At 34.2% G+C, this 12,287-nt stretch overlaps 2 protein-coding genes across 2 annotated transcripts; both read right to left on the bottom strand.

The window, feature by feature from the left end:
• Nucleotides 1–308: 308 nt before the first annotated feature.
• LOC129869965 (WEB family protein At1g12150-like) lies at nucleotides 309–4,611 on the bottom strand. The gene is made up of 3 exons (XM_055944518.1): nucleotides 4,594–4,611; nucleotides 2,694–2,972; nucleotides 309–1,922 (listed from the first exon to the last, which is right to left on the bottom strand). Exons 1-3 carry the CDS (start codon nucleotides 4,609–4,611, stop codon nucleotides 309–311), a joined length of 1,911 nt encoding a protein of 636 aa, XP_055800493.1.
• Nucleotides 4,612–5,411: 800 nt separating this feature from the next.
• Nucleotides 5,412–11,458, bottom strand: LOC129871302 (acetyl-CoA acetyltransferase, cytosolic 1). The gene is made up of 14 exons (XM_055946204.1): nucleotides 11,227–11,458; nucleotides 10,167–10,265; nucleotides 9,890–10,063; nucleotides 9,694–9,799; nucleotides 8,951–9,089; nucleotides 8,344–8,421; nucleotides 8,194–8,259; nucleotides 7,572–7,654; nucleotides 7,257–7,356; nucleotides 7,071–7,181; nucleotides 6,956–6,997; nucleotides 6,693–6,779; nucleotides 6,282–6,367; nucleotides 5,412–5,590 (listed from the first exon to the last, which is right to left on the bottom strand). Exons 1-14 carry the CDS (start codon nucleotides 11,261–11,263, stop codon nucleotides 5,557–5,559), a joined length of 1,242 nt encoding a protein of 413 aa, XP_055802179.1. The 5' UTR covers nucleotides 11,264–11,458; the 3' UTR covers nucleotides 5,412–5,556.
• Between the last annotated feature and the right edge of the window lie 829 nt (nucleotides 11,459–12,287).

The following is a 12,287-nucleotide window of genomic DNA, read 5'->3' as shown; positions in this document are numbered from 1 at the left end:
ATCTGAACCACAAAGGTCTATATGTATGTAACCTCACCTTGTCTTTCTGCAGCGAAGTTAGTATAATTTTAGCATCTAATGGAGAACCTTAACCTTAAATTAGCTAAAAAACACCATACAAACATGAAACCAAGAGGAACAAAGTTTTTTTTTTCTTTCTAATTAAAGACATTCATACATTTTCTGCACATTTGAATGCCTTTAATAATAAAAATGACAAAAAAAAGTCATACATACACAAACATTACACCAAATTAAATAAAAATTATACTATAGTTCTTATTTTATTTTTTTATACAAATTTTGTTCTATGTCTCTTCAACATTTCCATTAGATGATTCTCCAATTTCTTCCTCTTGTTGTTCCTTTTGTCTCCATTTCTGCAATTCTCCTTCAACAACCAATTTTGCTGCTTCTGCCATTTCTTTAGTTTTCAATGCTTCTTGTGTGGCATTTTTGATATCTTCTTTCTCTTTCAATAACCTTTCGAGTTTTTCGTTTGCTTGTTTTTCATTGGCATTGATTGTCTCAACTTGTGCCATGACTGTTGCAACTTTTATGTCAGCATCATTCTTGATTCCCTCTACTTTTCGTTTCAACGCCTCGAATACCTCCAATGACAGTCTTATCTTCCCATTAGACGATTCTGATGATGAACGTTTTTCTTCATCAGTAGTATCATGTGTTATTGTTGTTGTTGTTCTTGATTGATTGTGTATCTTATCATCCGCGACTTTCTCTGCAGCTTTTGCCTCTTCAGCCTCTTTTAGCGCGATTTTTAGCTTTTCTTCTGTTTCTTTAGTTGTTTCTTGTGCTGTTTTCGCGTCTTGTTTGAGTAATTCAGTGTTTTTCTTCATCTCGTTTGCTTCTTTTGTGAATTGATTCGCCTCGGATGTTAACTGTTGGATTCTTGATGGTAAACTGTTTGAATCTCCTTCAGCTTGTGTTTTAGCTGAAATGCTTGTTTCAAGATCTTTCTTGCTGTTTTCCAGCTCTAATTTTAATTTTTCAACAAGGGACTCTGTTTCCTCTGCTTTCTTGTAGAGCTCATTGAGTTCGCCTTTAACTCGTTCTGCTTCTTGTTTAAGGGATTCAACTATGCCACGGAGGGAACTTTCCTCCGCGAGTATCTCTTTCAACGCGTTCTTTGTAGCATTGAGCTCTTCATTTACTTTGTTATACGCATCCAAATCAAGGGTTCGGACTTTATTGAGTTGTTCTTGTAACACGTGGATTGCCTCATTGGTTACCTCGAGTTTCTCAACGAGGTTTTCAGTTACTAGTTGAGAGTCAGGGTCCTCTTTGAGGGCCCTGATTTTCTCTTCTGCTTCTTCTTTAGCTGTTTTGAGTGAATGTAAGTGGACTTCTTTATCTTCAATGAGCTTTTCGTGCTCTTCTTGTGCTTGGAGAGATGCACCTTTTACTTGTCCTAACATTTCGCGTAAAGTTGTGACTTCTTTCGAGAGCTTACCTAGCCTCTCTCTATTGATGGCCGCGTTGTGCTGTGCGTCTGCAGCTTCTTGAAATGCAGCCAATTTAGCCGTCAGGGCTGCATCAAAGTCCTGACGGAGGTTTGTAAGCTCTTGTTTCGCTGAATTTAGTTCACCTGATGATGTTCGATATTGTTCTCTTTCAGCTTCAACATTCTGTTTCCAAGCATCAGTGCCTACTGGAGGCTTATTTGATTTCTGTTCTTCGAGCTCGATGGCTCGAGCCTTTGCTGTTTCTGTTGCCTCAATGGCTGCTTGCTTTGTCTCGCATAGTGTCTCGAGCTTTCCTGTGAGTTCTTGGAGTGTTCTTTTAGCCTTTTCGAGATCACGAAGAGCATGAGTTTTTGTTGTCTCTGTACTTCTTATCTGTTCTTTGAAGCTGTCTAGTTCTCTTAAGGCCAAATGAAGCCTACTTTCCTTCTCTAACACCCTCTGAGAAGGAGAAAAAAAAGGTTGTTAGTATATGTCAATTGAACCCTATGCTGCTCGAATTTTTTAAAAATGTCGTCTGGTGCGTGTCGGATCCTCCAAAAGTAGTGCATTTTTTAAGGATCTGACAAGGATGCGTCAACATTTTTAAAAAGTTCAGACAACATAGATTGAACCTATTGCTTTTGGCATAAACCACCATGTATACACATGCAAAAAAGAAAACATTGAAATGTACTACTCCTAACATTGGATTCAAAATTTAAACTTAATGGGTGAAACCTTTAGGTTCTTTATCATTAAGCTTGCTACATATTTGTTGATATTCAAATGTTCTTTTCTAATATCTACCTATGCACTAGGGGCGGAGCTAGGTTTTGGGTTCAATTGAAGCCCCTTTATAAAGACATATTGTAAAAATAAGTGTTTTTTTTGTCATGTATAAACTGTTGAATCTCTTTGATATAAGAATATATTTTAGTATAGTGGTAAAGGGTGTTTAAAAATAGCTTCAAGTCATAGATTTAAATTTCAAATGTGGCATCTAAATATCTTTCTTCAAATCCCCATATTTCAACACATGAACGCGGATGTGGAGTGGTAAGTTATATTTTATAGGTTCATCTAAATTCAATAGCTTTAACTCAAACACTTAAATATGTGTTTTAAAAACGTACAGTTGAATTCAGAATGCAAACTCAAAAAATAAAAATTCTGGATCCACCTCTGTATGAACATAACATTTTTATTTTAAAAAACACAAGCATACCATACCTCTTCAATGGTTTTTGATCTTTTAATGATTGGTTTAGCCTTAGGTGAAGAACCAGCATCACCAAACAAACTAACAGCAGCTCTGACAGATTGAAAAGGTGCTCTTGTGTCAATTTCACCAACTTCTACCTTTGGTGAACCTGTACTTCCTGCCGTTTTTGGTGAACCAACAGATGATGGAGATCCTGTTATTGAACTTGGTGAACCTGAGGCATTTTGCCTCCCTGTTCTTATATTGAATCCAAACATCTTTTTTTTTGTGGTTCTATAATATGATCTCTATTATAACTTCTTCTCGTGATATATCCTGCATAAAATAATATATATTTTAAGACTATGAGATTCTATTATTTTGAGGGAGCAACATACACAATATAATCCTATAAAGTGAGTTCTGGGTGCAGACCTTTACCTCCTGCGCAAGGACGACTCAATCTAGTCAGTGGCCTAAAGCTAAAATAAATCTGAGGCCATAACTTTTAGTTTTTTTTGAGATGCAAAGTTATTCCTTTTTTTAATGAAAATGTTTATTTTTTCTATAAATAGTATTCCATCCATTTTATTATTTTGTCTGATTTTAACTTGACACGTAATTTAAAGAGTAAAGAAAATTTTCAAATCTTATGATCTTAAACTAAAGATATATATACCAAGATGTCTTTTAATCTTGTGGTCTTAAACATGTCAGGTGGAAAGTTAAATTTAAAAACTGACAATCCTTAATGTTTCGAGACTAACTAAAAGAAAAAAAAAGACAATTAAATTAAAAGACACAATACAATTTTTCTTAAAAAGAGACTTATAATAATTTTATTATTACTAAAAAATGGGTCCCTAAAATTTGGGGCCTAAGGCAGATGCCTCATATTTAAAGGCATTGAACTGCCCTTGCCCCTACGTTAAAGGTAGAGAGGTTGTCTCCAAGAGACCCTTGGCTCAAGGAAAAACAGTCCAAAGCAATCTCGAAAAGAAGTAACAGAATTACAAGAAACAACAGATAATAACAAAACAGCAGACAGTAAAATAAGAAAAACTATAACAAAATGATACGATGATCGAGGTACAAGGAACAACAGATAGTAACAAAAATCGAAGGACAAGAAATATGCATGTAGCACGCATGTAAATGAGTTTGAATCTAGGAATTTTTTGATTTTTAAGACCTTACTTTCCATCTTGAATCAATATTTACTTTTTATAACTTTAAAATGGTGTTGATATATTGTTTATAATTATATATCCAAATTATATTTATGAGAAAAGGGCAGCCAGATGCACAAATCATCTATGAGTGCACGTCAAAAGGGTGTGATAAAGATAGCCTATCTGACAAAATAATCAATGATTGACGCGCAAACATATAAAATTATAAAGTGAAACCGAATAACACCTTTTCTAAAAGGGTGTCTCCGTCACTACATGCATAAAAGATCTATGATCTTTTCCTTAAATGTGGAAAGATCATAAGTCTCAATCTCAAACAAGTCGAGATATATAGTATATGCTTAATTAACATATATCGCAAATAATACATATGAAAATATAAAGAGAAAACTCACTTATTATTCATAAAAGAGAAGCCAAGGATTCAAGAAATTGTAACCTCTATGGCTATCAACTCATTTCATGTATTGTGTATAACAATTCTCAAGAGAGAATTTTTTTTAAAAATTTCCTTTTCTATTTGAAAGAAAATGATCAAAGGCTATCAATAGAATGAAAGAATATTAAGATGAGATATGAATATTTTCTAACATTTGTCTAACACATGAGGTCCAAAATGTTTGTGATTTCATTTTTTCTGTTTTTATTTGCTGGTCTTTCGGTGATAAAACATTCATTTTTCAAATTTTTTTAGAGGTTTTTGCGAAATAAGCGGGATGAATATGTTAGTAATTACACGATGATTATTCCCCATCATCCAAATGTATGTTAAAAAAAATGAGAGACTTTAAAACAATCAATTATAATTTGAACAAAAGAAAATAATTATATAAAAAAATCATGTGATATTTATCGATTTTGCCTTAACAATAAGACTTCCCACAAAAAATAAGAACTAAATTACCTATGAGCCAACACAACCTTTAACGTAAACCGTCCTTTCAGTTATTATAAATTCTAATTTTAGTTATTGTAATATTTAACTAAATATATTAATCATTAATCAATTAAAATGTGCATTTTTGATTCTTATACATGTGAATATTCATAAATTTACCATAATTATAAATCATTCCACCACTTAATGGACCATTTATTATATTAACTTTGTGCTATTAATCAATATTTGACAGTAATATAATTCAAAGCGATCCAAATATAACATGTCTTTCATAAGCGGATAAAAAAAAATACATTTTTATTAATTGAAAGTTAAATGCATTGCATCATATATGATGAGGATCAAAATCAGAATTTACTATTAATTGAAGGATCTAAAGTGATATTAAAACTCCTCACCCCACACACAGAAAAAAAAACTCAACCTATTTGGGACTTACATTTATATTTATTTCACAATTATTTAAAATAAAAGAAAATTAAGAGATTTGGTGTATTTTTTTTTATCAGACAAGTATTTGCTAAATTCATGGAATTATAAGATTACGAATTTAACTTCCGTACACTGACACTATATAACAAATGACAACGACAAATAACTTTCTATAATAAGCCTAGACTGGTAATTCAGAAAATAAAGCAGATAACCGGCTATAAGAAGTTGAAATACACTAATATTATATGAAACGTTTATACTGTCAGTGTATACAAGCTGAACCTTTAGACCGTTGCTTAAAAGTAAAAGATTTAGCCGTCTTGTTTCTATTGGCGCGGATAATGCAAAGAAGTTTTCCCAGTATCAAAGTGAGGAACGCGCCACCATCCGTACAGGCCTGCAATATGCAAACACAATGTAGTTAGAAACAACACGATTGCCTTGAGTCAATTGCAGTTCAGACTATGAACGTTCAGAGCAACTTAAACCCGAGCTCTTTTGAATTCACTGATGTTTTTAGGAAGGCATGATACATAAATAGACACTCAAACTTGGCCTCAGCTGACAAGTAAGCACTCTAACTTTGAGAGTGTATGTCTAGACATCTCAACTTAGTCTCAACTAACAACTAAATGCTCCAACTCGTTCCCAATGTGTGTTGTGGACACCAGACACCGACGTGACACATAAATTTTAGAGGTGTCTAGCTGATCATTTTGTAAGTTGAAGCGTTCAATTGACGGAAAAACTTCTCCTCTAAGTTCTTTATTCCACCACAGACGAAAGGAAAGAAAAATTACTTGATTCCTGAAATCTGCCATGACCATTAGGGTCTAACATGTACATTTTCCCTAAAAACGAATAAATACAAATACGCTTGTCTAACAATCTTCCGGTTATGTTCAGTTGAGCGTTATGAAGTCCAGGAAGCAATTTTTTCTTAGCCTAGTTTCAGATTTATGTTTGTGGTTAAGCAAAACCACTTGTAGCCAAAAAGACGAGAAATATAGAAAACAAAGTTGTCCAAGAAATTTCAAGCGGATGAATAGCGAATAATTCTTGAAATTCACGGAATAAAAAGGGCTTACATGAGCTCTACTACGAGAGCAGATGCGCCTCCTCCCCCGTTGCAGACTCCAGCGACACCAAACTTCCCATTTTTTTGCTTCAGTACCTGAACCATAGTTACACTTGTATAAGACAAGTTAAAAAATGCAAAAACAATCTACCAATATCCACGTATAAATTATGGCCATATCATATCAAATCAATGACTAGCAGAATATGAAAGTCTAACTAAAAGGGCAGTCCGGGGCACTAAGCTCCCTCTATGCGCGGGGTCTGAGGAAGGACCGGACCACAAGGGTTCGTTGTATGCAGCCTTACCCTGCATTTTTGCAAGAGGTTGTTTCCACAGTTCAAACAGGAAACAACTTTACCAGTTACGCCAAGTCTAATTGCTTAAGATCAATAGCTAGAGGAAGAAGTAGCCAACATACCCCTAAAAGAGTAACCAGAATCCTAGCTCCACTGCACCCTAAAGGATGTCCCAATGACACAGCTCCACCGTGTGCATTTAGTTTTCCCTGTGACCAGAGAACATAATTACACCGGGATTGAGAAAGAGATAGGACTGGAATTGGATGAATTGATTAGATATCAATTTATTTTTTAAATCAACACAAATTTGCCACAATATTTCAATATGTAAGCATCCAATGGGGAAACGTCAAAAGTAAAGTGCACAGCATCGGAGCCTTACCGAATTAAGATTGAGCAGTCTTTGGTTGGCCAGAGCCACAACCTGCAAAGGAAACATGATAAATTACAGACAAGCGAGAAAAAATAGAGTCAGAAGGCATAGTACAGATTCTTACGGAGAACGCTTCATTTATTTCATAATATTCAATTTGAGATGACTCGAGGCCAGAATTCTTAATTGCTTTTGGTATAGCAAGAGCTGGAGCTGTTGGAAATAATTCAGGTGCCTGCCCAATAAATCTTGTTAGACAAGTCGGGGCAAGTTGTAAAACTCAAGACAACAAAAGAAAATTCTCTTCTACCTGAGCTGCATCTGCAAATCCTCTGATCCTACCAATAACTTGCAATCCAAGTTCAAGCGCCTTTTGTCCACTCACCAGAACTAATGCTGCAGCGCCATCACTAGATTTACAAAAGGTCAAAATAAAGCAAATGAGCCTACTTTCTACATCAAGCAGTGGTAAACACAGAACTGTGTCATGAAAAATACTAAAGGAACTCTAGGAGAAGGTTCTCTTTACAATCATATGTTCCAAAGATGCTAAAATAAATGCATGAAAAGAAATTTGGCACAGCACGTGTGGTAAGGCAGAGAAAGAGAGACAGACATAGAATACCTTATAATGGAAGCATTGCCTGCAGTTACAGAACCATTCTCCTTGAAACTTGGTCTAAGCTTTCTTAGTTTGGAGGCATCAAACTACCAAAACAACAATGAAAACAGGTTCAGCGTGTTGATAGGTAAAAATAAGCAACTCGGCAGATCAAGGGATCATTTTCATTCAGAACTTGGAAACCAAGCGTGGACAGACAAAATTTTCATCAAGAACATGTGGAAGGAGACTGGGAATTCAAGTATACGTGCTTGACACTGTGGAGGGGAAAGAAGAGCACACATGAAAATTGCCAAGTCTGCTCCGAGGGTATAACTGATTGGAATTAAATTACGGACAAAAAACATTTACCAATGACATTGATAGAAAGCTAAATTACACATTGAAGCATTATTTTACTGCACAAGATAGAATATTAGGGAACAGATTGTTCAGGGATTTTCGTACAGCTAGTCAGGCAAAATTCCCACGTTGGGGTGAAAGCAAGTGGAAAGGATAGATAAAAAAAGGTAAAGAAGAGCATAAAAAAGTTTGATCTACCAAAAGATGATCTCACATGGAAACCAAAAAACAAATACATAAATCTCAAGTACAATATATCAGTTTGTTAACCAATCTGATTCACCTTTATTAAGCCTTCATCTTTATCGACAATGCTAGATGGTCTTCCTCTTCCACCAGAAATTTCTACCTGCATGAACATCAACATCTTAATGTGAGCTCTCAACCTTTCTAGAGCATCATTTTATACCTAAGAGAGAATGCAGAATCTCACCGGAACTATTTCCCAAGCAAATGCACCGTTACGTTGTGCATCAATTCCTCGCTCAAAGCTTTGAATAGCATACAAATCCTACAGAAAAATGTGAAGACAAATTACCACTAGAAAATTCAATAGACAATCGTGTTGAAAACTAAGTTTATTTTCAGAATTTTCAAGGCCTTGTTTCCAGAAAACAGCTCTAAGCTTACATTGAAACATGTAGCTACTTCCCACAGCAGGAGAAGTAAGAAAACAGGAAGCAAGACCCACCGTAAGAAAAAAGTTAATAACAAGAAATATACAATATTGCTTGTCCTTTTGACGGGTGGAGAATTTTTTTTATGTTAAATTTTTTTTATTTATTGATTTGGGAAAAACTCCCCATACAAGAAATATACTAAAAAGTAAGATCCTACACAAATGGGTGGAGAAACTTTATTAAACAGTCGAAGGGACAGGTCATAAGTGATTTCCAAGTCAAAAACACCAACCCATGGACATTGGACAAATGGACAAGGTCAACAGGCAGAAAGAGAGAGGAATACTGACTGCAATCTTTTAACATGGTTCATAGACGAAGAGGGAAATCTTAAAAACTTGAGGTAGCAGCAGATATTACCTGCTCTTCTCTTGTAATTTTGTACTGTTCAGCACATAGTTCTGCACAGACGCCCATGCCGAAATCATTATAGACATCCCAGAGTCCATCTTTTAGCATGCCATCCACTACAGTATCATGCCCTAGACGAGATCCCTTCCTAATAAAATAAGTAAAATAAAAAATGACTATGGAAAATGATTTTTACCGGAAGTTATATTTAAGCAAACTCTAAGTGGTAGTCGTTCTCGAAATAGAGCTTCCTCAAAGCAGACAAAGAAAACGAAGAAAGAGAAAATCCTTAAAGGACATTGTCTTCCAACAATCGGAGAAACAAAGTTCTTTCAGATGATTATGGGTTGCCACTTGTAAGATCCAATCTAGAATATCAAGAAACAGCCTAATACACAGATATAATGCAAAAAAATTGTATGCAATGGTATAGTGTTTTCCACCTAAATTGCCTATTTCACTTTGGGGCATTGCTAACTTTAAAACATGCAAATTTTCCTGGAGAACCAAAAAAATAAGCTTGATGTTCTCAATTTCACGTAAGGAAGATAGTTTTGTAAGGGCAGCTTTGCGGCCACAATAGATTGAGGATTTGAACATTATTGATGGAAGAAAGATAGAAAAACACCAACACTTCCTGTGCTTCCTCTCTCTTTTCTTTTTTATTCTTGTTTCTTGGGAAGTGGCAGTTTCTCGTTTTATTATTATCCTGATAAATACAAGATTACAATCATTAGAACGAAAAATCAGACCTTGCTTGAGCTAAGTATTTTGGTACATTAGACATGCTTTCCATGCCACCAGTCACAACGATATCATTGGTTCCTGATTGTATAGTCTGTGCTGCGATCATTGTTGCTGCGACAAACGTAAACATGTCAGGAAAAAGTTTGGGGGGGGGGGGGGAATACTGTTAGGAAATGTGACAAGTATGGATAGTGACCCCACCTTTAAGTCCTGAAGAACACACTTTGTTAATGGTTGTGCAAATCACTGAATTAGGTATCCCAGCTCCTAAGGCAGCCTGTCTAGCAGGGGCTTGACCTAAGTTTGCACTGAGAACATTTCCAAAGAAGACCTCTTGAACAAGGGATGGATCTACATTTGCTCTCTTAAGAGCAGCTACAGTCGTAACAGATATATATCGGGAGGTTGTCAACATAACAAACTGAAGTAAATGGACATCAGATAACAAAAGGAAAAGTTAGCTATCTATTACTCTCACCTCGGATTGCTATAGAACCAAGCTCTGTAGCAGACAAAGACGAGAGAGAACCAAGGAAACCACCCATAGGCGTTCGAGCAACACCCACAATGCATACATCTGGAATTTCAAACAATTTGTTATACATATATGAGACAAATCCCAAAACTAAAAAAATTTGGTGTTAAAAATCAGATCTTTACAATACCCAAGGTGTGGCCTAACAGTTAATGAAGTGAATTAAGAACCATCAAACACAAGGTGATTTAGTGTTTGGCCATGAAATTTTCACTTTTTCCAGAGCTGAACTTCCAAACACGTTTGACCATAAAATTCCGGAATTCAACTATTCCAAAATTTTCAAGAATTTGAAAATGAACAAAAAGATGTTTTCACTCAAATTACTCACAAAAAGTAAAAAACAACTCCACTATGTATTCATAACACAACTAGGCGATCTTCATATATCATTTTTCACTTTGATAACAAAAACTATTTTTTTTCAAATTTCACAATGAAACATGCCAAACGCCCAAAGTTCGGCGGATAGAGTTAATCGATACCTCCATGAAGTAAATACCAAAACAAAAAACATTTGACGTTAAAAATCAGATCTTTACGGCACCCAAGGTGTGGCCTTGTGGTCAATTGAGAATCATGAGGTCTCAAGTCCCAGCAAAGGCTAAAACACTAGCTGATTTATTCCCTAGTGTTGGTGGGAGGTATCAGGTACCTCGACACCATAGTTAAGAAAAACCTTATCTTTACTATCATATTGTTTTAGTACTACACCAATACCAGTAAAATGTCGAAATTAAGCATGTCTAGACAAATAAAAATCAATTATAGAAATCTCATTAGCTCAGTTGATTGGCTATCTAAACTTTCACCTTATCAGCAACAGTTCAATTTTCCACCTAGTAATCTCCTTCCCTTATCCCTACCCCTACCCCTCCCGTACCCCTACCCCCAAACCAAAAAAAAAAACACCATCAATACAACTATACAAAGCTAAACTAAGCAACTATGAAATTTATGAAACCCCATGAAACAAAAATGGAAAAAAAAAATAAAGAATTACCTTGAGGTTTAATGGAATCTTGAACCATTTTTGCCATTAGATTTCTCCCAAAATGATCAAGCAAGAACCAAAAATGAATAGTACCAAATTCAACTTATTTTGAACCAAAGACAAAGTAATAACAGAAGAAATAGCTTCGATCAATAACGAATTTTTAAGGGATCAAAGCTTTACACTAAACAAGATTTTCATTTTTTTTTTTTTGAGTTTCAACCAATTTTTTAGTGGAGATTTTGGGATGTGTATTTATAGAGCTGCATAGAATGGCGTGTCAATATGATCTTATATGGAAAAATGAAATCTTTTTTATAGATAAAATATAAAATTAAAAACAAATTTGTAGGATTGCAAAATGAAATCTTGAAATTAAATTTGAATATCTCCTTCCTAAAATAAATATCAAATTTCCTAACTATTTCATTTTAAAAAGAATAATTCTTTAAAAATCGTAGATATTTATATGATAATAATATATTTTATTTAAGGTAAAACGAAAATTTTAAAATTGAATATTTCTAATTATGAAAAGATAATATTCTTTTTTTTGGACATATTAAAACTCAATATTGTCAATTATTGTGATCTTGATTTTTGTGTAGAAGTATATGATAAACGTGTATAATTGGGTGAAAATTTTAAATTAATTCACTATATTTTAAAATTCAGTGATATTTTTGTCGTGCAAAACTAAATAGGAGATCTTTATAGATGGTATTCTTTTATTCAAATTATAAATGGATGTAGGAGATTATTGCTTTTCTAAATTTGAAATGAATACTTGAATTTCTCGATTTATAATTAATGAGGAGTTTCATACAGTCACAGAGTTTTAAATGTTAATTTATCCTTATTATTAATTATTATAGTTATTTCTAAATGTATTTCTTAAAATATTAAATTTATTATATTCAAAAGTGATGTGTTAAAATTGTCATTTCATTTATTATTTCTCAACAAAAGTTTAACACGTAGTCAAAATTGATTTTTGAAGAAGCAGGAGTCTGAAAGGGACATCATTTATAATTTTCTTTAAATATATACCATACAATATAAGGATAATG

The sequence above is a fragment of the Solanum dulcamara genome, chromosome 10, assembly GCF_947179165.1.
Source record: "Solanum dulcamara chromosome 10, daSolDulc1.2, whole genome shotgun sequence".
Taxonomy (NCBI): domain Eukaryota; kingdom Viridiplantae; phylum Streptophyta; class Magnoliopsida; order Solanales; family Solanaceae; genus Solanum; species Solanum dulcamara.
This window is presented reverse-complemented; position numbering and strand designations above follow the sequence as displayed.